The sequence below is a fragment of the Cygnus olor genome, chromosome 2 (assembly GCF_009769625.2).
Source record: "Cygnus olor isolate bCygOlo1 chromosome 2, bCygOlo1.pri.v2, whole genome shotgun sequence".
Classification (NCBI taxonomy): Eukaryota; Metazoa; Chordata; class Aves; order Anseriformes; family Anatidae; genus Cygnus; species Cygnus olor.
Window position 1 is genome coordinate 160,036,606 of NC_049170.1, and position 26,870 is coordinate 160,063,475.

At 53.1% G+C, this 26,870-nt stretch overlaps 4 protein-coding genes and 1 pseudogene across 5 annotated transcripts; all 5 read left to right on the forward strand.

The window, feature by feature from the left end:
* Positions 1 to 3,335: 3,335 nt before the first annotated feature.
* On the forward strand, positions 3,336 to 4,488 carry LOC121066430 (annotated as a pseudogene).
* Positions 4,489 to 7,693: 3,205 nt separating this feature from the next.
* On the forward strand, positions 7,694 to 13,877 carry LOC121065066 (feather keratin 1-like). Of its 2 annotated transcripts, none has more exons than XM_040547501.1 (2): positions 7,694 to 7,720; positions 13,093 to 13,877. In XM_040547501.1, exon 2 carries the CDS (start codon positions 13,113 to 13,115, stop codon positions 13,416 to 13,418), a length of 306 nt encoding a protein of 101 aa, XP_040403435.1. In that variant the 5' UTR covers positions 7,694 to 7,720; positions 13,093 to 13,112; the 3' UTR covers positions 13,419 to 13,877. The 2 variants fall into 2 exon arrangements, with proteins under 2 accessions (XP_040403435.1, XP_040403434.1); XM_040547500.1 differs by lacking the exon at positions 7,694 to 7,720 and adding an exon at positions 12,828 to 12,883.
* On the forward strand, positions 7,700 to 8,459 carry LOC121065064 (feather beta keratin-like). Its single transcript, XM_040547497.1, has 2 exons — positions 7,700 to 7,720; positions 7,907 to 8,459. Exon 2 carries the CDS (start codon positions 7,927 to 7,929, stop codon positions 8,245 to 8,247), a length of 321 nt encoding a protein of 106 aa, XP_040403431.1. The 5' UTR covers positions 7,700 to 7,720; positions 7,907 to 7,926; the 3' UTR covers positions 8,248 to 8,459.
* Positions 13,878 to 17,365: 3,488 nt separating the features above from the next.
* Positions 17,366 to 18,174, forward strand: LOC121065065 (feather beta keratin-like). Its single transcript, XM_040547498.1, has one exon. It carries the CDS (start codon positions 17,386 to 17,388, stop codon positions 17,704 to 17,706), a length of 321 nt encoding a protein of 106 aa, XP_040403432.1. The 5' UTR covers positions 17,366 to 17,385; the 3' UTR covers positions 17,707 to 18,174.
* A 3,851-nt stretch (positions 18,175 to 22,025) lies between these two features.
* Positions 22,026 to 23,143, forward strand: LOC121065063 (feather keratin 1-like). The gene is made up of 2 exons (XM_040547496.1): positions 22,026 to 22,119; positions 22,343 to 23,143. Exon 2 carries the CDS (start codon positions 22,363 to 22,365, stop codon positions 22,681 to 22,683), a length of 321 nt encoding a protein of 106 aa, XP_040403430.1. The 5' UTR covers positions 22,026 to 22,119; positions 22,343 to 22,362; the 3' UTR covers positions 22,684 to 23,143.
* Positions 23,144 to 26,870: the final 3,727 nt, after the last annotated feature.

Sequence of the window (26,870 nt, forward strand, 5' to 3'; positions counted from 1 at the left end):
AGGTGGGGCATGTTTTTGATCCTGCAACACTCAATTTTCACGTCCTTCTCTTGAGGACATGTCCGTTTGGCAGTGGCGGCACATTTTATGTCAAAGTAATTATTAGAGGCCAAAGGATTGCTCCTGAAGGTGTATGTCAGGGCGAGCAGAAGACATGACCCAAGCATATAAGAGCGGTGTTTTCAGTGAGGTCATGGTGCTGCTCTCATGTGGTGTGATTGTGGCTGTGTTGTGAGGAGGGGCTTCCTGGATGTGCTGGGCATGAGGTGCAGTCACTTCCTTTTATGACAAGGTTACCCGTCTAATTGACCAAAGGAAGGCAGTACATGCAATTTCTTTGGATTTCAGCAAACCTTTTTGATACTGTTTCTCACAACATCCTCCTGGACAAAATGTCCGGCACGCAGGTAGATAAATATATAACATAGTTGGTGGACTGTTGGCTGACTGGTCAAGTTCAAAGGGTTGTAGTAAAGGGGGGGTTCATCACGCTTGCTGCAGTCACTAGTGGGGTTTCCCAGGACTCCATTTTGGACCCAGTTCTCTTTGATGTTTTTGCAGATGATCTGGATACAGGACTCAAATGCATATTAAGTAAGTTTACAGATGATAGGAAATAAGGAGTTGCTGTTGTCTCCCTCAAGGGTGGAGAGGCTGTGCAGAGAGATCTTGACAGACCACAGGGCTGTGCAATCACTAGTCATATGAAGTTTAAGAAGAGTAAGTACCAGATTCTGCACGTGGGGCACGGTAACCTGTCCCAGTATATGTACAGACTGGGGGATGAGGTACTGGGGAGCTGCCTCAAAGAAAAGGATCTGTGGCTTCTAGTTGACAGTAAGTTGAGTAATGAAGTGGGGTGTGTTTTCCTACCCCAAATGTTCCCTTTTTGGGTCCTTCTGCTGAGGACATGGCCAATGATCATGGCAGCGCATTTCAAGTGTCAGTATTAAAGACCAAAATATAGTTCTTGAAAGTGCGTGTAAGGCTGGATAGAAGATGCATCCAAAGAAAGGGAGAGGTGTGGTGTCATCAGTGAGGTCAAAGGGAAACCTGCTTTTGATTTTTAGAAGGATGATTTGGACATTTCAGACAGGAATGGGAGGCATGCGGTCTGCAACTCAAAAGCGTGGGTGATATCAAAGCCTTCCACTGTTTAGCCAAGGTGACTGGTTTGCAGGCTGATAGGTGAGTAGTGCATGTTGCTGAGGAAGATGGAGAAGCTGTGCGACTGGATGTACTGAAGTGCACAGGACCTGTCAGGTTGCACCTACAAATGCTGAGAGTCCTGGCTGAAATCTTCACAAGGCTACTTTCAGCTTTCTTTGAAAGTTGATGGCGACTGTGTTCCTGAAGATAGGAAGAGACTCATCCCACTCCTATGTTCAACAAGATCCAGAAGGAAGGTCTGGTGAACTGCAGGAAGGTTGGCCTGCCATCAGTCTCTGGGAAGGTGTGGAAGGAAATCCTCTTGGGAAGCATTGCCAAGCACACAGAGGATAAGAATGCGATGGGGAGTAGTCAGCATGGATTTAGAGAACTGAAGTCAGGCTTGAGCCTCCTCAGTGTCTTCTGCGTTGAAATAACTCTCCTGGTAGATGAGGGAAGAGCCGTGTCTGTTGCTTATCCTTGCCTTTAGTAAAGGCTTTGATGCTCCCTCCAATGACATGGCCATTCAGAAGCTGAGAAAGTACAGGTTTCTTTGAGAAAGAGCTGTGGTTGAGGATTTGGTGAGCCCAAGATCCAGCCTCATCGTAGAGGTGCAACCCTCATTCCATGTCATTGCTTGCAGCGTCTTTATGGTATCTGTCAGGGGTGGTGGCCATAAAATCCTGATGGGAAAGAGAGTTGTTCAGTGCGTGCTGATGTCTGACCCATGCAGAAGTCCCTTAGTGTGCCCAGGCCTTTGGTTGGGCAAGTGAAGGGCTTGTGTCACATGCCAGAAGAACAGCAGCAGCCCATTGGTGCTGTTGTCAGCGACATACTTGCTAGGAGAGGTCTTGTGTCCCTTTTCATAGACTCTTAGAATTGTAGACTATCTTGACTGTGAGATACTGTAGAGTATCCAGATCCTTGAGGCTCTGAGAGTCCAGCTCCTGACAACATACACAGCAACCTGAGTGCTAAACCAGATAGAATCATTGAATGATTGAATGTTTCCAGTTGGAAGGAATGCTAATTCTATGATCCTGTAGGCCTGTTTTAATTACTGGAGGGTCTCTATAATGCCTGCCTGGAGCCTTCTCTTCTCCAGGCTGAACAAGCCTGGCTCTCTCAGCCTGTCTTTGTAGGAGAGGTGCGCCAGCTGCCTGACCATCTTTGTGTCCCTCCTCGCAACCTGCTCTTACAGTTCCAAGTCTGTCTTATGCTGGGGCCCAGGCACTCAACACAGTCCTGCAGGTGGGGTCTGACAAGAGCAGAGTACAGGGGGAGACTTGCATCCCTCCGTTTGGCAGCTGCACTTCTTATGATGCAGCCCAGGAGACGGCTGGCTTTCTGGGCTGTGAGTGCACATCCCTGCTCAGGTTGACACATTTCCCCACCAATACCCCTAAATCATTCTCCACTGGGCAGCTCATAATTCACTCGTTGCTCAGGCTGTATTCATGTTGGCGATTGTCTCGACCCAAATGCAGGACCTTGCACTCGGCCTTGTTGAACTCCTTGAGGTTTGCTTGGGCCCACCTGTCAAGCCTGTCAAGGTCCTTCCAGATAGCATCCCTTTCCTCTAAGGTGCTGGCCACCCCACAGAGCTTGGTGACATTCACAAACTTGCTGACTGCCTGCTCAATACCACTGTGCATGTCAACAACAAAGAGGTATAATAATGCTGGCCCCAGGACAGACCCCTGAGAGAAAGCTTCCCCTCTGGTCTCTACCTGGGAATCGAGCAGACTCCTTGAATGTGTTCATCTAGAAAATTTATTGTCTGCAAAGTGGTCCGTCAAACCTCTGACTCTTCATTTTAAAAACAAGGATATATGTAAGAGTGCTGTCCAGATGCTTCTTGAACAGCAACAGGCTTGGGCCATGGTGGCATGTTCAGCCCTGCTTAATGTTGAGTGAAGTTGAAGGAGTGTTGGGAGCAGAAAGGAAGAGGAGAAGTCACAGGCTGACATGCACGAGAACTTTATTGTGGAAAAAGAGTGCAAAGGCACTCTTCCAAAGCCTCTTGTTTAGTATGAGGCAAGTGGTCTGCCTTGGTCTTTATTACTGTCACTTGTAATGTGCTGCCAAGATTCTGTGAAACAGACACATACTAAACAAGAGAAAATGGAAAGGGAGCATTGTGGGAATGACAACACACACCACCTCATTACTTGCCAGGCTTTGGAATGCAAGAGCACTTCACGCCAAATGCTGTCATGCGCACAGGCTCTCTCGCCCCTTGGGCTCTCAAGGACCAGCATAAAAGCCGGCCCTGCGACTTACACCCTCACACACTCCTCCTGACGCCTTCTCCCGTGCACCCAATAAGGTGAGCCTGAACCCCGCTCCACTCCTTCGCCTGCCCCATCGGCCCCATCTCTCCACAGGCCTTTTGCCCCCAGCCTCAGCAGCCCTTCCGCCTCCCCACTGCCATGCTCCTCACAGTACCACCCTAGGCCTCCCCACTCCCTTGGCCTCCCCCAGCACCGCTCCTCACGCCCCCAACACCCTCCGCCTTCCCAACATCCTCTCTTCCAGGGACCCTCCACACCACAGACATGTCCTGCTATGACATCTGCCGCCCCTGCGGACCCACCCCACTGGCTAACAGCTGCAACGAGCCCTGTGTCAGGCAGTGCGAGGACTCCCGCGTCGTCATCCAGCCTCCTGCCGTGCTGGTCACCCTGCCAGGACCCATCCTCAGCTCCTTCCCTCAGAACACTGCCGTTGGATCCTCCGCATCAGCTGCCGTGGGCAGCAACCTCAGCACCCAGGGAGTGCCCATCTCCTCCGGGGGATTCGGAGGCTTTGGCCTTGGAGGCTTTGGCTTCGGAGGTCTTGGCTGCTTTTCTGGCAGAAGAGCCTGCTACCCCTGCTAAGGACCCACGCCAACACCCCTGACAGAAGCTTCCAACACCGTGAAAGACAGCTCTCAGACTGAGGACGCACCTCTGCGCTGTTCATGGCACGCGGGCTCACCAGCCGCGACTCCTCGTTCCACGGCACAACAAAGCAAGCAAGCAAGGAAGGGGCCAGCCCATGCTGTCAGGACACGTGGCCAACATACCTCCTTCTTTCTTCCTCTTTCTCCTTTCCATAGCACCACCTTCTACGGCCGCTACTCTCTGCTGCAATGCCTTGCTCACTAGCACAATCCCTCGGGAGACCTTCTGGGGCTGCTCCCACCACAGGGTAGGGAGACCTTGGGGCTCTGGGAAAATCTGCTCTACGCAAGGGACATAGGCTGGTGGTCGCCCTCCAGGCACCTCAGAATGTGCACCTTCCACTTGACGCTCCCTCTTTTTCATGTTTTCCTCAATAAAATCCGCCTGCATCCCATATCCCCACATGCCTCCTCTTCCTTTCTTCTCCCAACGCTCTTCCAACTTCACCCGACAAAAAGAACAAAAAGCAGCGCTCAGGTGGCCATCAGGGCCCAAGCCTGGTGGTGTTCAAGAAGCATTTGGACAACGCTCTTACATAGCTCCTTGTCACTAAAATGGAAAGACGTGATGGGCCACTCAGCAGACAATGAATTGCCTGCATGGTCACATACCAAGAGTTGCGGTCAACAGCTCGGTGCTCAGGTGGAGACCAGGGAGGAGTGGTGTCCCTCTGGCGTCTCTAGTGAGGCCAGTATGATTTAACAGAGTTGTCCGTCACACGGACACCACACATATGGTGCGAGACTCCTCGTGGATTGAGGATGCACCTTTGTGCCGTCGCTGACCCACTGGGTCTTCAGCTCCACAACCACGGCTATTTCTCTCAAGGCATGAACCAGAGAAGCAAGGAAGTGGGCTATTCCGTGATGTTTGGAAACATGGCCGACTTACATTCTACCATTCTCCCACTTCTTTCCTTGACTTGCGCTGTCTCGTATGTCTGGTTCTCTCTGCTGCTATGACGTGCTCACCAGCCAAACGCCACCAGGGATCGACTCCCTCTCTGCTGCTCCCATCACAGGGCTGGAAGATTTCCGTGCTCCGAGAAAATCTTCCGCGCACAACGATGACGTTGTTGGTCACCCTACGTGCATCCAAGACCCCCCGGGGATGTTCCACTTGCTGCTCCTTCCTTTCCATGCGCTTTCCTCAATAAAGTTCTCAAGCATGCCAGCCTGACGCTCCTCCTCTTCCCTTCTTCTCCCCATGTCTTTCCCACTTCCCTCAGTGCAAAGGCAAAGCTCAAGAGGTCATCGGGGCACGTCGAAAAGGGCCAGAAGACCTTAAAACACATCACCCAAGACCTACAAGTGCCCAAACACAGGCTTTGTCATGCTAAGTCTCTTCTGCCCATGCCCTCTCAAAAAATTTCCCCTTCTTACACGCCCTACTGCTGCTTCCTTCTGTACTATGATCCTACACCATCACAAGAAACACTATCTCAGAATGATATAGTCAGGAAGGAAGCTCTTGACACCAGGTAGTACAACTTCTGTGGTCAAGGACAGTCAGCAGGCTGTCTAGGACCATGTGCAGTGGCATGCAGCCGCTTTTCAGACCACCCCACTGTTTGTTGGTGTAACCCGTACTTGTCAGATTCTCTGCGAGCATTTCATGGGAGCAAGCATCAAAGCCTTTACTAAAGGTAAGGTAAGCAACAGCTTTTGCTCTCCCCTTGTCCACCCAGCAGGTCACTTCAACGTAGAAGACACTGAGAAGGCTCAAGTATGATCTGCTCTTTGTAGATCCATGCTGACTACTCCCCATCTCTTTCTTATCATTCATGTGCTTGTCAATGCTTTCCAGGAGGATTTATTTCAGAACCTTCCCAGTGACCAATGACAGAACAACCAGCCCGCAGTTTCCCAGACCTTCCTTCCTCATCTTGTTGAACATAGGAGTGGGGTGAGTTTCTTCCAGTTTCCAGGTCCTGTCCCAGTCGCAATAACCTTTCAAAGATAATTGAAAGTGGCCTTGTACAGACATCAGCCAGAACCCTCGGCATTTTTGGGTGCAACCCATCAGGTCCTGATTATTTATGCACATCCAGATGCACAACCTACACATCTGCCTCTGCAAGAAGCTCTGCTCACCTGAGAGACAGCCTGCAAAACACTCACCTCAGCTGCCCTCAGGCAGGCCTTGCCATCATTCCACCCTTTGCAATGCAAACATCAGCACAAGGTCTACTAATCTGTATGCCTCCAGCTGCCCTCTGAAATATCCAGATCCTCTTTCTGACCATCAAACACGGTGCAGAAAAATAGCTGTCACCTTGACACTCACCCTAAAGGCACTCACCCCCAACACCCGGGCTCCCCAGCTGGCCGTTCCTCACAGTTCCACTCCCTCAGCCTCTCCAGTGCCAACCACCCTCTCGGGAAAGAGTCTTTCCCTAATATCCAAGCAGAACCTCCCCTGACACAGCTTCAGGCTGTTCCCTCGGGTCCTACTGCTGCTCACCAGAGAGAAGAGATCAGCGCCTGTCCCTCCGCTCCCCTCGTGAGGAAGCTGTAGGCTCCGGTGAAGTCTCCTCTTCTCTGGGCTGAACAAACCAAGGGACTGCAGCCACTCCTCGTACATTTTGCACTCTAAGCCCTTCATCACCCCTGTAGTGCTCCTTTTGACAATCTCTAAGAGTTTTATGTCATTAGATTGCGGTGACCAATTCTGTACACAGCACTTGAGGGGAGGCCACACCAGTGCAGAGTAGAGCGGGACAATCACTTCCTTTGACTGGCTAGCAATGCTGTGCTTGATGTAACCCAGATCCAGGGTTGCCCTGTCTCGCATGGGGAATTCGCCAGTTGCCCTCATTAAATTTCATGCTGTTGGTCATAGCCCAGCCCTCTAATTCGTCAACATCTATGTGCGAGGCTTCTCTACCCAAAATGGAGCCCATGGGAACCCCCATAGTGACTCCCTGCTGGGCACAGGTAGCCCCATTTACAACTACACTTTGAGTCTGACCAATCAGCCAACTGCTCAACCATCACATTAGATATAAGTCTAGCTATATGCTGGACATTTTGTCCGGAAGGACATTGTAAGAAATTTTATCAAAAGCTTTGCTGAACTCCTAAGAGATTACACCTACTGGTGGCTACACATGGTAAATGAGAGGGGTAACCTTGTGATAAATAATACCAGCACCTCACGCCCAGCAAACCTGGTAAGCCCAGACCAGCCTGCACTATGGCAATGCCAGCAAATAGGACCCCCTCCTCACAACAATGTAGCTGCAAACCGCATCGCACGAGTGACACGCCATGACCTCACTTCATGACACCCCACGTCTCCCGTGCTTTGGCCGCGTCTGCCAACTGCCCTCACATGCACTCTCCATGCAAATCCATCCAAAGAGCCACTCTCACTTAAAAGCTGCCGCCAAGGCCACAGAGACACATCTCAACAGGAGAAAATGAAAAGGGTGCGTTGTGGGAAGGACAACACGCCCCACCTCATTACCTGCAAGGCTTTGGCATGTAAGAGCAGCTCACGCAAAATGCTGTCATACGCAAAGGCTCTCTCGCCCCTTGGGCACTCAAGGACCAGCATAAAAGCCAGCCTTGTGCCTCGCACCCTCACATATCCCTACCGACGCCTTCTCCCCTGCACCCAACAAGGTGAGCCTGAACCCCACTCCCCTCCTTCATCTTTCCACACGCCCTCTGCCCCCAGCCTCAGCAGCCCTTCCGCCTCCCCACTGCCATGCTCCGCAAAACCCCAGGCCTCCCCACTCTCTTGGCCTCCCCCAGCACTGCTTCTCACGCCCCCAACACCATCCACCTTCCCAACATCCTCTCTTCCAGGGACCCTCCACACCACAGACATGTCCTGCTATGACATCTGCCGCCCCTGCGGACCCACCCCACTGGCTAACAGCTGCAACGAGCCCTGTGTAAGGCAGTGCGAGGACTCCCACGTCGCCATCCAGCCTTCCACCGTGGTGGTCACCCTGCCAGGACCCATCCTCAGCTCCTTCCCCCAGAACACTGCCGTTGGATCCTCCGCATCAGCTGCCGTGGGCAGCAACCTCAGCGCCCAGGGAGTGCCCATCTCCTCTGGAGGCTTTGGAGGCTTTGGCCTTGGAGGCTTTGGCCTTGGAGGCCTGGGCTGCTTCTCTGGCAGAAGAGCCTGCTACCCCTGCTAAGGACCCATGCCAACACCCCTGACAGCAGCTAACAGTGCCCTGCAAGCCACTTCATGGACTGAGGATGCTCTCATCTCCGTGCTCTGGGAATATCTTCCACACAAAATGCATAGCTGCTGATGGTCACTCTGCTTGCACCTCTGACCACGGCCCTTCTGTTTGTGCTCCTTCCTTTTCATGAGTCTTCCTCAATAAAGTTCTAATGCATGCCAGCCTGACACTCCTCCTTTCTTCACTCAACGCTCTTCAGCCAAAGGGACGTGGACAGGCTGCAGAAGCGGGCTCATGTGAACCACATGAGGTTCAACAAGTCCAAGTTCAAGGTGTTGCACCTGGGTCGGGGCAATCCCAGTCAGGAGTACAGACTGGGAGAAGAACTCATTGAGAGCAGCCCTGCAGAGAAGGACTTGGGTTGTTCTGGTCGACCAAAGGCTCGACAGGACCCAGCAGTGCACGCCTGCAGCCCAGAAGGCCAACTGCATCCTGGGCTGCTTCAACAGAGGTGTGACCAGCAGGTCGAGGGACGTGATTTTCCCCTTCTCCTCTGCCCTCGTGAGGCCCCACCTGGAGTATTGCCTCAAGGTTTCGGGCCCCCAGAACAAGAAAGATGTGTTCCTGTTAGAGCGAGTCCAGAGGAAGTCTCCAAAGATGATCAGAGGGCTGGAGCACCTCTCCTATGAAGAAAGGCTGAGAAAGTTGGGGATGTTTATAAATATGTAAAGGGCGAGTGTCAGGAGGATGGAGCCAGGCTCTTCTCGGTGACACCCAGTGACAGGACAAGGGGCAATGTGTGTAAGCTGGAACACAGGAGGTGGTGCTTAAATATGAGACAAATCTTTTTCATGTTGAGGTTGACAGAACACTGGAACAGGCTGCCCAGGGGGGTTGTGGAGTCTCCTCCTCTGGAGACTTTCAATACCCATCTGGACACGTTCCCTTGTGACATGATTTAGGTCTTCCTGCTCCGGCAGGGGGATTGGACTAGATGATCTTTCAAGGTCCCTTCCAATCCTTAATATTATGTAATTCTGTGATTCTGTGATGTTCAGCCCGGAGAAGAGAAGGCTCCGGGGAGACTTCCTTGAGACCTTTCAGTACTTAAAGGGGTCTTCTAAAAAAGATGGAAAAGGACTCTTTACTCATGTAGATAATGATAGGACAAGGGGGAATGGTCTTCAGCTAAAAGAGGATAGATTTAGACTAGACATTAGGAGGAAATTCTTCACTGTGAGGGTGGTGAGGCATTGGAAAAGGTTGCCAAGACAAGCTGTGGATGCACCATCCCTGGAGGTGTTCAAGGCCAGCCTGGATAGGGTCTTGGCCAGCCTGATCTGGTGGGTGACATCCTTGCCTATGGCGGGGGGGGGGGAGTTAGATGATCCTTAAAGTCCCTTCCAAGGTGAGCCATTCTATGATTCTATGATGATTCCCACTTCACCCTGTACAAATGCAGTGGAGAGGAGGAAGTGGCCCATGGAGAGCCCCTGCAGGAGCAGGCCCCCAGGCCAGAGGTGCAGCCTTTGGAGAGGAGCCCACAGAGGAGCAGGGGATCTGGGGGGAGCTGCCGCTTATGGGGGGGCCTGTGCTGGAGCAGTTTGCTCCTGATATATGGACCCCTTGGTACGGAGCCATATGGGAGCGGTTCTTGAAGAGCTGCTGCCTGTGGGAAGCCCACATAGGCTCAGTTTGGGAAGGACGGCTTCCCATGGGAGGGACCCCACGTGGAGCAGGAGCAGAGAGTGACCGTGAAGGTGCGGTGGACATGAAGCAACAGGGACTGACTGCAGCCCACGCTCCCCGTTCCCCTGCGCTACTCGGGGGGAGGAGTCATTGGTCTCAGCCAACATGGGTTAATGAGGGGTAGGTCCTGTTTAACAAATTTGATTGTTTTTTATGATAAGATCACCCATTTAGTCGATCAAGGGAAACCAGCTGATGTAATCTTTTTGGATTTCAGTAAAGATTTTGACACAGTTTCCCATAGGATCCTACTGGACAAAATGTCCAGCATACAGCTAGATAGTAACATAATATGATGGGTGAACAATTGGCTGACGGGTAGGGCTCAAAGGGTTATGGTAAATGGGGCCGCATGAAGCTGGCAGCCAGTCACCGGTGGGGTCCCCTAGGGCTCCATTTTAGGGCCAGTCCTCTTCAATGTTTCTATAAACCATTTGGACGTAGGACTAGAAGGTGTTTTGAGCAAATTTGCTGATGATACTAAACTAGGAGGAGCTGTTGACTGTTGCGGGTGGAAAGGCCTTGCAGAGAGATCTGGACAGATTGGAGAACTGGACAATCACAGACTGCCTGAAGTTTAACAAGGGCAATTGCCAGGTCCTGCACCTGGGAAGGGGCAACCCTGGCTATGTGTACAGACTGGGTGACGAGACTATGGACAGCAGCCCCGCAGAGAGGGATCCAGGGGTTTTGGTTGATAGCAAGTTGAAGATGAGCAAGCAGTGCCATGGCAGCCAGGAGGGCGAACAGTACCCTGGGGTGCATCAAGCACAACATTTCTAGTCGGTCAAGGGAAGGGATTGTCCCGCTCTGCTCTGCTGTGTGCAGCCTCACCTTGAGTACTGTGTGCAGTTCTGGGCACCACAGCACAAAAAGGATGTGAAACTAATGGAGAGTGTCCAGAGAAGGGCTACTGAGATGGTGAAAGTCCTAGAGGGGAAGATGTACGATGAGCGGCTGAGGTCACTTGGCCTGTTCAGCCTGGAAAAGAGGAGGCTGAGGGGAGACCTCATCGCAGTTACAGCTTCCTCATGAGGGGGAGTGGAGGGGCAAGTGCTGATCTATTTTCTTTAATGACCAGTGATAGGACCCGCGGGAACGGTGTCAAGTTGAGACAGAGGAGGTTCAGGCTGGATATCAGGAAGAGGTTCTTCACTGAGAGGGTTGTCACGCACTAGAACAGGTTCCCTAGGGATGTAGTCACAGCACCAAGCCTGTCAGAGTGTAAGAAACATTTGGACTGTGCTCTTTGTCATATGGACTGAACTTTTGGGTAGACCTGTGTGGTACAAGGAGTTGGACTCGATGATCCTTGTGGGTCCCTTCCAGCTCGGGATATTCTATGATTCTGATTCTACTCTCCCCATGTCAGGACACACTTGATCTGCTTTCATCTGCAACATGATCCTACACCTTCACAACAAACATTATCACAGAGTCATATATGTAGGATGTCAGTCACTTCTATGCAGAAAACACTGCAGAGGCTCAAGCCTGATTTGCTCTTTATATATCCATGTCGACTACTCTCCATCACTTTTCTCTGCTTGGCAATACATTCTGGGAGGAATTCCTTCAGAACCTTCCCAGACACTGATATCAGGCTGACCAGGCTGCAGTTTCCCAGACATTCCTCCTTCGTCTTTTGAACATAAGAGTGGGATGAGTCTCTTCCAGTTCTCAGGAACCTCTCCCAATCACCATGACTTTTCAAAGATAACTGAAAGTGATTTTGCAAACGTATCAGCCAGGATACTCAGTGTTTGCAGGTGCAGCCTGTCAGATCCCAAGTACTCCTGCATAACCAGCTACACAGCCACCCCATCATCCTCGTCAATGAGCTCCAGTGGGACAGCCTAAAAAACACTCACCTCAGCAGATCAGGGGCTGCACTTGCCATTCCCCAATCCTTGCAATGCAACCATCACCACTGGGGCCTCATGGCCACAGCTACAAGCAGCATGCACACCTCCAGCTCCCCTCTAAAACGTCCATATCGTCTGTCTCAACATTGAACACCACACACAGAAGTAGGATTCCCCCTTGACACCCACCACAAAGAACAGCCTAAGGGACTCCCACCAAACTGCAGGAGGCCAAAGCCCCGGCTGTCAACATGCTGGCCCCAGAAAAGGGAGCGCTATGGAGTTGCCAACGCAACCCTTTGGGAAGCATGGCAGGACTCCCAACGCACTTAGTCCTGTCAGCCCTAAGACAGGCCTGCGACTACAACATCCTGCGTTGCAAACTCCCCTCCTCTGCCTCTTGACTGCGGCCCCAAGGACAAGACACGGAGCCCACTTGCTCCCACATACAGCCTCTACGTACAAGATGACCACCAAGCCACCGATGTAGCACACCAAACAGGAAAGACAAGGGCTAAAAGCAGGCTCGTGAGTTGGGATGAAGGCACGGAGGGAGTGAATGTGATGCAAGTGGTAGCGCATCACGCCCAGCATACCTGAGAAGCCCTGACCAGCCTGCTGGGGATGCCAACAAGGGGGGCCCCCTCCTCGCAACAGAGCCACCGACCACACCTCATGAGTGCCAAACCATGACCTCACTGACAACAATGCACTTCTCCCATGTCATGCATGCATCTTCTACCAGCCCTTTAACGAACCTTCAGGAACTATACCTTTAATACTCTCACTTGAAATGTTCCGCCACTTCCAACATCCTCAACAGGAGGAAATGAAGATGGAGCATTGTGGGGACAACACACCCCACCTCATTACTTGATGGGTTTTGGCATATAAGAGCAGCTCACGCCAAATGCTGTCATGCGCAAAGGCTCTCTCGCCCCGCGGGCACTCGTGGACCAGCATAAAAGCCGGCCCTGCACCTCGCACCCTCACACACTCCTCCCGACGCCTTCTCCTCTGCGCCCAACAAGGTGAGCCTGAGCCCCGCTCCCCTCCTTCACCCGCCCCACTGGACCCATCTCTCCAGACTCTTTCCGCCCCCAGCCTCAACAGCCCTTCTGCCTCCCCACCGCCATACTCCCCAAAGTCCCACCCTAGGCCTCCCCACTCCCTTGGCCTCCCCCAGCACTGCTTCTCACGCCCCCAACACCCTCCGCCTTCCTAACATCCTCTCTTCCAGGGACCCTCCGCACCACAGACATGTCCTGCTACGACATCTGCCGCCCCTGCGGACCCACCCCGCTGGCTAACAGCTGCAACGAGCCCTGTGTCAGGCAGTGCGAGGACTCCCACGTCGCCATCCAGCCTCCCACCGTGGTGGTCACACTGCCAGGACCCATCCTCAGCTCCTTCCCCCAGAACACTGCCGTTGGATCCTCCGCATCAGCTGCCGTGGGCAGCAACCTCAGCTCCCAGGGAGTGCCCATCTCCTCCGGTGGCTTTGGAGGCTTTGGCCTTGGAGGCCTGGGCTGCTTCTCTGGCGGAAGAGCCTGCTACCCCTGCTAAGGACCCACACCAACACCCCTGACTGAAGCCTCCAACTCCATGCAAGCCAGCTCTTCGACTAAGGACGCACCTCCGCGCTCTTCATAGCGCACAGGCTCACCAGCCTCGGCTCTTCTTCTCAGGGCACTCCGCACTCTAGCAGGGAAGGGGGCCAGTCCATGCTGCCTGGAAACATGGCTGATGGACGGCCTACTCCTCTCTCACTTCCTTGTTCTCCTTCCACCGTCTTCCATGTCCAGTACTCTCCACTGCAATGGCTTACTCGCAGCCCCAAACCCACCCAGCACCTCCCATGTGCTGATTCTATTGCAGTGCAGGAAGACCTTGGGGCTCTGGGAAAATCTGCTGTACCATGGGACACAGGCTGATGATTGCACTACTTGCACCACAGAACAGGTCCCTTCTACTCTGCACGCCTTTGCACTCTTCTTTTCCACAATAAAGTTCTCGTGCATGTCAGCCTGTGATGTCTCCTCTTCCTTTCTGCTCCCAACACTCCTTCAACTTCACTCAACATTAAGCAGGGCTCAGCAGGCCGGCAGGGCCCAAGCCTGTTGCTGTTCAAGAAGCAGCTAGACAGCACTCTTACATATATCCTTGTTTTTAAAATGAAGAGTCAGAGGTTTGACGGACCACTTTGCAGACAATAAATTTTCTAGATGAACACATTCAAGGAGTCTGCTCGATTCCCAGGTAGAGACCAGAGGGGAAGCTTCTCTCAGGGGTCTGTCCTGGGGCCAGCATTATTATACCTCTTTGTTGTTGACATGCACAGTGGTATTGAGCAGGCAGTCAGCAAGTTTGTGAATGTCACCAAGCTCTGTGGGGTGGCCAGCACCTTAGAGGAAAGGGATGCTATCTGGAAGGACCTTGACAGGCTTGACAGGTGGGCCCAAGCAAACCTCAAGGAGTTCAACAAGGCCGAGTGCAAGGTCCTGCATTTGGGTCGAGACAATCGCCAACATGAATACAGCCTGAGCAACGAGTGAATTATGAGCTGCCCAGTGGAGAATGATTTAGGGGTATTGGTGGGGAAATGTGTCAACCTGAGCAGGGATGTGCACTCACAGCCCAGAAAGCCAGCCGTCTCCTGGGCTGCATCATAAGAAGTGCAGCTGCCAAACGGAGGGATGCAAGTCTCCCCCTGTACTCTGCTCTTGTCAGACCCCACCTGCAGGACTGTGTTGAGTGCCTGGGCCCCAGCATAAGACAGACTTGGAACTGTAAGAGCAGGTTGCGAGGAGGGACACAAAGATGGTCAGGCAGCTGGCGCACCTCTCCTACAAAGACAGGCTGAGAGAGCCAGGCTTGTTCAGCCTGGAGAAGAGAAGGCTCCAGGCAGGCATTATAGAGACCCTCCAGTAATTAAAACAGGCCTACAGGATCATAGAATTAGCATTCCTTCCAACTGGAAACATTCAATCATTCAATGATTCTATCTGGTTTAGCACTCAGGTTGCTGTGTATGTTGTCAGGAGCTGGACTCTCAGAGCCTCAAGGATCTGGATACTCTACAGTATCTCACAGTCAAGATAGTCTACAATTCTAAGAGTCTATGAAAAGGGACACAAGACCTCTCCTAGCAAGTATGTCGCTGACAACAGCACCAATGGGCTGCTGCTGTTCTTCTGGCATGTGACACAAGCCCTTCACTTGCCCAACCAAAGGCCTGGGCACACTAAGGGACTTCTGCATGGGTCAGACATCAGCACGCACTGAACAACTCTCTTTCCCATCAGGATTTTATGGCCACCACCCCTGACAGATACCATAAAGACGCTGCAAGCAATGACATGGAATGAGGGTTGCACCTCTACGATGAGGCTGGATCTTGGGCTCACCAAATCCTCAACCACAGCTCTTTCTCAAAGAAACCCGTACTTTCTCAGCTTCTGAATGGCCATGTCATTGGAGGGAGCATCAAAGCCTTTACTAAAGGCAAGGATAAGCAACAGACACGGCTCTTCCCTCATCTACCAGGAGAGTTATTTCAACGCAGAAGACACTGAGGAGGCTCAAGCCTGACTTCAGTTCTCTAAATCCATGCTGACTACTCCCCATCGCATTCTTATCCTCTGTGTGCTTGGCAATGCTTCCCAAGAGGATTTCCTTCCACACCTTCCCAGAGACTGATGGCAGGCCAACCTTCCTGCAGTTCACCAGACCTTCCTTCTGGATCTTGTTGAACACAGGAGTGGGATGAGTCTCTTCCTATCTTCAGGAACACAGTCGCCATCAACTTTCAAAGAAAGCTGAAAGTAGCCTTGTGAAGATATCAACCAGGACTCTCAGCATTTGTAGGTGCAACCTGACAGGTCCTGTGCACTTCAGTACATCCAGTCGCACAGCTTCTCCATCTTCCTCAGCAACATGCACTACTCACCTATCAGCCTGCAAACCAGTCACCTTGGCTAAACAGTGGAAGGCTTTGATATCACCCACGCTTTTGAGTTGCAGACCGCATGCCTCCCATTCCTGTCTGAAATGTCCAAATCATCCTTCTAAAAATCAAAAGCAGGTTTCCCTTTGACCTCACTGATGACACCACACCTCTCCCTTTCTTTGGATGCATCTTCTATCCAGCCTTACACGCACTTTCAAGAACTATATTTTGGTCTTTAATACTGACACTTGAAATGCGCTGCCATGATCATTGGCCATGTCCTCAGCAGAAGGACCCAAAAAGGGAACATTTGGGGTAGGAAAACACACCCCACTTCATTACTCAACTTACTGTCAACTAGAAGCCACAGATCCTTTTCTTTGAGGCAGCTCCCCAGTACCTCATCCCCCAGTCTGTACATATACTGGGACAGGTTACCGTGCCCCACGTGCAGAATCTGGCACTTAGTCTTCTTAAACTTCATGTGATAGGTGATTGCACAGCCCTGTGGTCTGTCAAGATCTCTCTGCACAGCCTCTCCACCCTTGAGGGAGACAACAGCAACTCCTTATTTCCTATCATCTGCAAACTTACTTAGTATGCATTTGAGTCCTGTATCCAGATCATTTACAAAAACATCAAAGAGAACTGGGTCCAAAATGAAGCCCTGGTAAACCCTCACTAGTGACTAGTGACCCTGCAGGTCTGATGTAACGCCCTTTACTATGACCCTTTGAACTTGACCAGTCAGCCAACAGTCCACCAACTGTGTTATGTATTTATCTACCTGCGTGCCAGACATTTTGTCCAGGAGGATGTTGTGAGAAACAGTATGAAAAGGTTTGCTGAAATCCAAAGAAACAGCATGTACTGCCTTCCTTTGGTCAATTAGACGGGTAACCTTGTCATAAAAGGAAGTGACTGCACCTCATGCCCAGCACATCCAGGAAGCCCCTCTTGACAATGCAGCCGCAACCACACCACATGAGAGCAGCACCATGACCTCACTGAAAACACCGCTCCTCTCCTATGCTTGGGTCACGTCTTCTGCTCGCCCTGACATGCACCTTCAAGAAAAATCGTTTGGCCTCTAATAATTACTTTGATGTAAAATGTGCCGCCATTGCCAAATGGACATGTCCTCAAGAGGAGGACATGAAAATTGAGTGTTGCAGGATCAAAAACACGCCCCACCTCATTACTTGCCAGGCTTTGGCATGCAAGAGCAGCTCACGCCAAATGCTGTCATGCGCAAAGGCTCTCTTGCCCCGTGGGCACTCACGGACCAGCATAAAAGCCGGCCCTGTGCCTCGCACCCTCACACAATCCTCCCAACGCCTTCTGCCCTGCGCCCAACAAGGTGAGCCTGAACCCCACTCCCCTCCTTCACCTGCCCCACCAGGGCTATCCCTCCACAGGTCCTCTGCCCCCAGCCTCAGCAGCCCTTCTGCCTCCCCACCTCCATGCTCCCCACAACCCCAGGCCTCCCCACTCTCTTGGCCTCCCCCAGCACCGCTCCTCAAGCCCCCAACCCCGTCCACCTTCCCAACACCCTCTCTTCCAGGGACCCTCCACACCACAGACATGTCCTGCTACAACATCTGCCGCCCCTGCGGACCCACCCCGCTGGCTAACAGCTGCAACGAGCCCTGTGTCAGGCAGTGCGAGGACTCCCGCGTCGTCATCCAGCCTCCTGCCGTGCTGGTCACCCTGCCAGGACCCATCCTCAGCTCCTTCCCCCAGAACACCGCCGTTGGATCCTCCGCATCAGCTGCCGTGGGCAGCAACCTCAGCGCCCAGGGAGTGCCCATCTCCTCCGGGGGATTCGGAGGCTTTGGCCTTGGAGGCTTTGGCTTCGGAGGTCTTGGCTGCATCAACGGCGGAAGAGCCTGCTACCCCTGCTAAGGACCCACGCCAACACCCCTGACAGAAGCTTCCAACACCGTGAAAGACAGCTCTCAGACTGAGGACGCACCTCTGCGCTGTTCATGGCACGCGGGCTCACCAGCCGCGACTCCTCATTCCACGGCACAACAAAGCAAGCAAGCAAGGAAGGGGCCAGCCCATGCTGTCAGGACACATGGCCAACATACCTCCTTCTTTCTTCCTCTTTCTCCTTTCTATAGCACCACCTTCTACAGCCGCTACTCTCTACTGCTATGACTGGTTCATAAGCCAAATGCCACCATGGATTGACCCCATCTCTGCTACTCTTCTCAAAAGCACAGGAAGTTGTCAGTGCCCTGGAGAAATGTGCTGTAGACAAGGGACAGCAGCTGGCGGTCACTCTAATAGCACCTCAGACCCTGGCGCTTTTATTGGTGCTCCTTCCTTTTATTTTTTTTCCCCTCAATAAAATCTACCTGCATCCCATCCTGACATTCGTCGTCTTCCTTTTTTCAACCCAACGCTCTTTCCACTTCACCTGCTACTAAAGCTTTGCTCAAGAGGCCATCAGGTGGGGTTGTAAAGGGCCACTGAACCTCCCCTCTCAAGGATGTCATCACCAACAACACCGGTGGGCACCATCTGGTTTTCCAGCCCGTCATCCAATACATACAGATGACCAAACTAAGGCTTGGGCACATGTCGTGGAATTAGATTTTACACTGCTTTAATATAGCAGCAATTTAGGATTTATTTTATACTTTTGAGGTACAGATGGTATGATTTTTAACAGCTCTTAATCAACCTTTGATCACCAGATAATTTAACAGAATTATTTTAATGGGATTTGCTACAATAGAAACAGTGACTTAAAGGCTCAAGAATGGCAAGGTTCAGCTGAGACTCACTGCAGGATTCTTGGGGGTGTTTAAATTCAGTCATGCGCTTCCAAAATACCCCCCAAGAGTGAATTACTCACCCTAATTCCTTGTTGGTGTTTGTCTGCATCTGAGGTTGTTCCTCAAGGAGTCAGCCCTGAGATGCACTTTCCCTCAGGGGTATGCTGTGAGGCATCCCAGCTCAGGGAGAGATTGAGTTTGCAACCCCTGGAGAGCTCATGGGGTTCTTTGCTTAGGACTACTATTTATAGGACCACAAGATGATTGACGGTAATTTTCCATCCTGGCTACGGTTCAGATAAGGCAAGTTTGGTATTCTAGAATGTACAGTGCTGGTACTCTCCAGAGCCCAGGCTGCAGGGTCTGAGAGAAGATCAGGGAGTGCCTGACTGTATTCACCCTTTATACCTGTTGCCCGTTGACAATGGAGGACTGATGTAACATTAGTTAATCCTAAACCATAGCTGAGTTGGAGAAAAATATACTCCACCACATTTTTCTCTGGCCACTATATTTATAAGATAAAGTGATTGACATGTAGTCAAACACAGACTCCTTACCACACTGATCTTCGAATTTAATGTAATCCATCATCTTCTTTTCAGTGATTTCAGCGGGCACCTGCTTTAAGGAGGTGACAACCTATCCTTGTAGTTGTGCATTTGACAGTGAAGGAAGGGTCATATAAAGGCCTGTTGTGGCTCCTAAGCCTCAACCGGACTTCTATCAAGTAGAGGAATAGAGTGGACTCAGACAGCACACGAAGACTGTTCTGAAAATGTACAGTTGTGTTCTCAGTATCTCGAAGGATGGGGAAGCAAAATTAATCTTCTGGGTAACCTCTTCCACTGCTCGACTGCTGTCACATGGGAAAAGGCTTCCCTTCTTCTCCAAAGCAATTACATCTCTTCTCTGTGGCGTATACTAACCTTTCTCCTGGCAGCAGGCAGTAACTGAAAATAGTCTGGTTCCCTTGTCTTCATTCCTGCCCATCTGGGATTTAGAACAAGGAGGAGATTCAGCCTGAGCAGCCTTCTCTGCGGGTTGAAAACGCCCAGCTCTCTCAACTTCTCCTCATATTGAAGAGGCTCCAGGCCCTTCAGCATCTTGGTAGCCCTGCACTGGAATTGCTCCAGCATGTCCGCTTCCATGTTCCACTGGGGCACCTCAAACTGGACAAAGGACTCCACAGGGGCCTCACCAGTCCTGAAGAGAGATGACGGAGCGCCTTTCTCATCGTGCTGGCAACGCTCTTCCCCATGCCCTCCTGGAGCCTGGTGGCCTCTTTTGCCGCAAGGCTGCGTTGCCGACTCATCGTCAGCTTGCTCTCCAACAGCAACACAAGGTCCTGTTCGGCAAAGCTGCCTGCCACTCTGTCGGACAACACCATGTCCTGCTGTCCGGTGTTAGTCCTCCCCAGAGGCAGGAATTTGCTTTGCCCCTTCTGCAACTTCATGATGTTCCTCTCTGCCCAGTTCTCCAGCCTCTGCACATCATTCTGAATGGTGCCACGTTCATCATGTGCATCAGACGCTCCTCCCCGTCTTGGGTCATCTGCAGAATTCCTGCGGGGTCACTCCGTCCCATCACCCACCTCACTAATGAGGATATTGTGGCCACAAGATAGAGCACAGGAAGTTCTGCACCAACATGAGAAACAACTTCTTCACAGTGAGGGTGACGGAGCACTGGAACAGGCTGCCCAGGGAGGTTGTGGAGTCTCCTTCTCTGGAGATATTCAAGGCCCGTCTGGATGCCTACCTGGGCAGCCTGCTCTAAGGAACCTGCTTTGGCAGGGGGGTTGGACCCGATGATCTTTCGAGGTCCCTTCCAACCCCGTCAATTCTGTGATTCTGTGATTCTGTGATATCGAACAGTGCTGGCCCCACTGCCGAGCCCTGGCCTACACCGCTAGGGCCTTGCCTGCAACACCGCTCTGTGCCACTCAGCAATAGCCTCTGCACCCAGCAATCGGCCACTTTTCAGCCCACCTCACTGTCCCTTTATCTATCCCGTACTTTGTCCGCTTCTCTATGAGCGTGTCATGGGAGCAAGCGTCAAAGAAAGCCCTTACTAAAGGCTTTACTGAAGTTGAGCAGCAGCCACTGCTCTCCCCTCCTCCACTAAGCTGGTCACCTCAATTTAGAAGACGCTGAGGAGGCTCACGCGTGACTTTCCCTCTCTAAATCCGTGCTGACTACTCCCCATCACATTCTGGTTCTTCGTCTGCTCGACAACGCTTTCCGGGAGGATTTCCTTTAGAACCTTCCCAGCGACTGATGTCAGGCCAACCAGCCTCTGGTTTCCCACACCTTCCTTCTTCACCTCCTTGAACACAGGAGCGCGGCGAGTCTCTTCCAGTCTTCCGGAGCCTCTCCCACTCACCATGACCTTTCAAAGATAATTAGTAGTGGCCTCGCAAGGACACCACACAGCTCCCTCAGCATTCGTGGCTGCAACCCAGCAGGCCTCACGGAACAAGGCGCACCCAGTTGCACAGCCCCCCTTCCTACCTTGCTTCATCTTCCTCAGCAACAAGCGCTACTCACCTCAGCAGCAAGCCAAAACCACCTCAGCCGAACGGGGACAGGCCTTGCCACTCGTCAGCCATGCCCGGGACCACCCAGCCAGGAGGGGCTCACGGCTGCAGCCCCGCGCACCATGCATGCCTCCAACTCCCTGCTGCAGGGACCAAACCCTGCGTCTGACCATCAAAGCCTAGGCAGGGAAAGGGCCTCACCCTTGGGCGCTCAGTGCTGAATAAGACCCCAAAAGCTCTGCCTCGGTCTCCCTGCCAAACCACTCCCCCTCAGCTCAGGGCTTGCAAGCTTTCAACGAGGCCTGGGAGGACAACGTCCTGCTGTCGCAAACAGCTCTCCTCTGCCTGATCAAACTACCACCCGCCAAGCTACCGCAAGAAGAAAACACACAGCCTCCCTTCTCCCACCCAGGACCTTCCAAGCACAAAGGCCACCAAGCCACCGACGAGGAATAAACACAGGCGTAGGGAGTGGGCAGGAAGGCAGGGAGGGAACGAGTGCGATGCCAGTGCCAGCGCCTCACGCCCAGCACATCTGGGAAGCCCAGACCAGCCTGCATTATGGCGACGCCAGCAAATAGGGCCCCCTCCTCACAACAATGCAGCCGCAAGCCGCACCGCACGAGTGATACGCCATGACCTCACTTCATAACAACCCACCTCTCTCATGCTTTGGCCGCGTCTGCCGACTGCCCTCAAACGCACTCGCCATGCAAATCCATCCAAAGAGCCACCCTCACTTAAAAGCTGCCGCCAAGGCCACAGAGACACATCCTCAACAGGAGAAAAGAACACGAGAGCGTTGTGGAAACGACAACATGCCCCACCTCATTACTTGCCAGGCTTTAGCATGTAAGAGCAGCTCACGCCAAATGCTGTCATGCGCACAGGCTCTCTCGCCCCGCGGGCACTCACGGACCAGCATAAAAGCCGGCCCTGCGACTCGCACCCTCACACAATCCTCCCGACGCCTTCTCCCCTGCGCCCAACAAGGTGAGCCTGAACCCCGCTCCCCTCCTTCGCCCGCCCCACCAGGCCTCTCTCTCCACACGCCCTTTCCCCCTTAGCCTCAGCAGCCCTTCTTCCTCCCCACCGCCACGCTCCCCACAACCCCAGGCCTCCCCACTCTCTTGGCCTCCCCCAGCACTACTGCTCAAGCCCCCAACATCCTCCGCCTTCCCAACACCCTCCACCTTCCCAACACCCTCTCTTCCAGGGACCCTCCACACCACAGACATGTCCTGCTACGACATCTGCCGCCCCTGCGGACCCACCCCGCTGGCTAACAGCTGCAACGAGCCCTGTGTCAGGCAGTGCGAGGACTCCCGCGTCGTCATCCAGCCTCCTGCCGTGCTGGTCACCCTGCCAGGACCCATCCTCAGCTCCTTCCCCCAGAACACCGCCGTTGGATCCTCCGCATCAGCTGCCGTGGGCAGCAACCTCAGCGCCCAGGGAGTGCCCATCTCCTCCGGGGGATTCGGAGGCTTTGGCCTTGGAGGCTTTGGCTTCGGAGGTCTTGGCTGCATCAGCGGCGGAAGAGCCTGCTACCCCTGCTAAGGACCCACGCCAACACCCCTGACAGAAGCTTCCAACACCGTGAAAGACAGCTCTCAGACTGAGGACGCACCTCTGCGCTGTTCATGGCACGCGGGCTCACCAGCCGCGACTCCTCATTCCACGGCACAACAAAGCAAGCAAGCAAGGAAGGGGCCAGCCCATGCTGTCAGGACACGTGGCCAACATACCTCCTTCTTTCTTCCTCTTTCTCCTTTCCATAGCACCACCTTCTACGGCCGCTACTCTCTGCTGCAATGCCTTGCTCACTAGCACAATCCCTCGGGAGACCTTCTGGGGCTGCTCCCACCACAGGGTAGGGAGACCTTGGGGCTCTGGGAAAATCTGCTCTACGCAAGGGACATAGGCTGGTGGTCGCCCTCCAGGCACCTCAGAATGTGCACCTTCCACTTGACGCTCCCTCTTTTTCATGTTTTCCTCAATAAAATCCGCCTGCATCCCATATCCCCACATGCCTCCTCTTCCTTTCTTCTCCCAACGCTCTTCCAACTTCACCCGACAAAAAGAACAAAAAGCAGCGCTCAAGTGGCCATCAGGGCCCAAGCCTGGTGGTGTTCAAGAAGCATTGGGACAACGCTCTTACATAGCTCCTTGTCACTAAAATGGAAAGACGTGATGGGCCACTCAGCAGACAATGAATTGCCCGCATGGTCACATACCAAGAGTTGCGGTCAACAGCTCGGTGCTCAGGTGGAGACCAGGGAGGAGTGGTGTCCCTCTGGCGTCTCTAGTGAGGCCAGTATGATTTAACAGAGTTGTCCGTCACACGGACACCACACATATGGTGCGAGACTCCTCGTGGATTGAGGATGCACCTTTGTGCCGTCGCTGACCCACTGGGTCTTCAGCTCCACAACCACGGCTATTTCTCTCAAGGCATGAACCAGAGAAGCAAGGAAGTGGGCTATTCCGTGATGTTTGGAAACATGGCCGACTTACATTCTACCATTCTCCCACTTCTTTCCTTGACTTGCGCTGTCTCGTATGTCTGGTTCTCTCTGCTGCTATGACGTGCTCACCAGCCAAACGCCACCAGGGATCGACTCCCTCTCTGCTGCTCCCATCACAGGGCTGGAAGATTTCCGTGCTCCGAGAAAATCTTCCGCGCACAACGATGACGTTGTTGGTCACCCTACGTGCATCCAAGACCCCCCGGGGATGTTCCACTTGCTGCTCCTTCCTTTCCATGCGCTTTCCTCAATAAAGTTCTCAAGCATGCCAGCCTGACGCTCCTCCTCTTCCCTTCTTCTCCCAGCACCCTTCCCACTTCTCTCAGTACAAAGGCAAAGCTCAACGGGTCATCGGGGCATGTCGAAAAGGGCCACCACACCTTCCAGCACGTCACACAAGACCTACACTTGACCAAACAAAGGCTTGGGCACGCTAAGGCTCTTCTGCACTTGCCCTCTGAAACAATCTCTCCGTGTCAGCACACACTCGACTGCTTTCTCACCCAGCAGCATTCTCCCGCATTGACAACAGATGCAGTCACAGAATCCCTTCAGTTTGGAAGTAACCTCTGGAGACCATGTACTGCAAGCACCCTGCTCAAGCAGAGTCAGCTACAGCAGGCTGTCCAGGACCATGTGTAGTTGGGTTTCTCATATCTCCAAGGATGGAAATCCAAAACCTCTGCTTGAGGTCCACTGCTTGACCACCCTCACAGGGGAAAAGGCTTTCCTTCTCTTCCAAGGCAATTGCATCTCTTCTCTGTGGCGTCCACTCACCTTTGTCCTGGCAGCAGGCAGTAACTGAAAATAGTCTGGTTCCCTTGTCTTCATTCCTGCCCATCTGGGATTTAGAACAAGGAGGAGATTCAGCCTGAGCAGCCTTCTCTGCGGGTTGAAAACGCCCAGCTCTCTCAACTTCTCCTCATATTGAAGAGGCTCCAGGCCCTTCAGCATCTTGGTAGCCCTGCACTGGAATTGCTCCAGCATGTCCGCTTCCATGTTCCACTGGGGCACCTCAAACTGGACAAAGGACTCCACAAGGGGCCTCACCAGTCCTGAAGAGAGATGACGGAGCGCCTTTCTCATCGTGCTGGCAACGCTCTTCCCCATGCCCTCCTGGAGCCTGGTGGCCTCTTTTGCCGCAAGGCTGCGTTGCCGACTCATCGTCAGCTTGCTCTCCAACAGCAACACAAGGTCCTGTTCGGCAAAGCTGCCTGCCACTCTGTCGGACAACACCATGTCCTGCTGCCCGGTGTTAGTCCTCCCCAGAGGCAGGAATTTGCTTTGCCCCTTCTGCAACTTCATGATGTTCCTCTCTGCCCAGTTCTCCAGCCTCTGCACATCATTCTGAATGGTGCCACGTTCATCACGTGCATCAGACGCTCCTCCCCGTCTTGGGTCATCTGCAGAATTCCTGCGGGGTCACTCCGTCCCATCACCCACCTCACTAATGAGGATATTATGGCCACAAGATAGAGCACAGGAAGTTCTGCACCAACATGAGAAACAACTTCTTCACAGTGAGGGTGACGGAGCACTGGAACAGGCTGCCCAGGGAGGTTGTGGAGTCTCCTTCTCTGGAGATATTCAAGGCCCGTCTGGATGCCTACCTGGGCAGCCTGCTCTAAGGAACCTGCTTTGGCAGGGGGGTTGGACCCGATGATCTTTCGAGGTCCCTTCCAACCCCGTCAATTCTGTGATTCTGTGATTCTGTGATATCGAACAGTGCTGGCCCCACTGCCGAGCCCTGGCCTACACTGCTAGGGCCTTGCCTGCAACACCGCTCTGTGCCACTCAGCAATAGCCTCTGCACCCAAGCAATCGGCCACTTTTCAGCCCACCTCACTGTCCCTTTATCTATCCCGTACTTTGTCCGCTTCTCTATGAGCGTGTCATGGGAGCAAGCGTCAAAGAAAGCCCTTACTAAAGGCTTTACTGAAGTTGAGCAGCAGCCACTGCTCTCCCCTCCTCCACTAAGCTGGTCACCTCAATTTAGAAGACGCTGAGGAGGCTCACGCTTGACTTTCCCTCTCTAAATCCGTGCTGACTACTCCCCATCACATTCTGGTTCTTCGTCTGCTCGACAACGCTTTCCGGGAGGATTTCCTTTAGAACCTTCCCAGCGACTGATGTCAGGCCAACCAGCCTCTGGTTTCCCACACCTTCCTTCTTCACCTCCTTGAACACAGGAGCGCGGCGAGTCTCTTCCAGTCTTCCGGAGCCTCTCCCACTCACCATGACCTTTCAAAGATAATTAGTAGTGGCCTCGCAAGGACACCACACAGCTCCCTCAGCATTCGTGGCTGCAACCCAGCAGGCCTCACGGAACAAGGCGCACCCAGTTGCACAGCCCCCCTTCCTACCTTGCTTCATCTTCCTCAGCAACAAGCGCTACTCACCTCAGCAGCAAGCCAAAACCACCTCAGCCGAACGGGGACAGGCCTTGCCACTCGTCAGCCATGCCCGGGACCACCCAGCCAGGAGGGGCTCACGGCTGCAGCCCCGCGCACCATGCATGCCTCCAACTCCCTGCTGCAGGGACCAAACCCTGCGTCTGACCATCAAAGCCTAGGCAGGGAAGGGCCTCACCCTTGGGCGCTCAGTGCTGAATAAGACCCCAAAAGCTCTGCCTCGGTCTCCCTGCCAAACCACTCCCCCTCAGCTCAGGGCTTGCAAGCTTTCAACGAGGCCTGGGAGGACAACGTCCTGCTGTCGCAAACAGCTCTCCTCTGCCTGATCAAACTACCACCCGCCAAGCTACCGCAAGAAGAAAACACACAGCCTCCCTTCTCCCACCCAGGACCTTCCAAGCACAAAGGCCACCAAGCCACCGACGAGGAATAAACACAGGCGTAGGGAGTGGGCAGGAAGGCAGGGAGGGAACGAGTGCGATGCCAGTGCCAGCGCCTCACGCCCAGCACATCTGGGAAGCCCAGACCAGCCTGCATTATGGCGACGCCAGCAAATAGGGCCCCCTCCTCACAACACTGCAGCCGCAAGCCGCACCGCACGAGTGATACGCCATGACCTCACTTCATAACAACCCACCTCTCTCATGCTTTGGCCGCGTCTGCCGACTGCCCTCAAACGCACTCGCCATGCAAATCCATCCAAAGAGCCACCCTCACTTAAAAGCTGCCGCCAAGGCCACAGAGACACATCCTCAACAGGAGAAAAGAACACGAGAGCGTTGTGGAAAGGACAACATGCCCCACCTCA

Excerpts from the sequence above, each read along its gene's own strand:
- LOC121065064 (XM_040547497.1), top strand. The coding sequence starts at position 7,927 with ATGTCCTGCTATGACATCTGCCGCCCCTGCGGACCCACCCCACTGGCT.
- LOC121065066 (XM_040547501.1), top strand. The coding sequence starts at position 13,113 with ATGTCCTGCTACGACATCTGCCGCCCCTGCGGACCCACCCCGCTGGCT.
- LOC121065065 (XM_040547498.1), top strand. The coding sequence starts at position 17,386 with ATGTCCTGCTACAACATCTGCCGCCCCTGCGGACCCACCCCGCTGGCT.
- LOC121065063 (XM_040547496.1), top strand. The coding sequence starts at position 22,363 with ATGTCCTGCTACGACATCTGCCGCCCCTGCGGACCCACCCCGCTGGCT.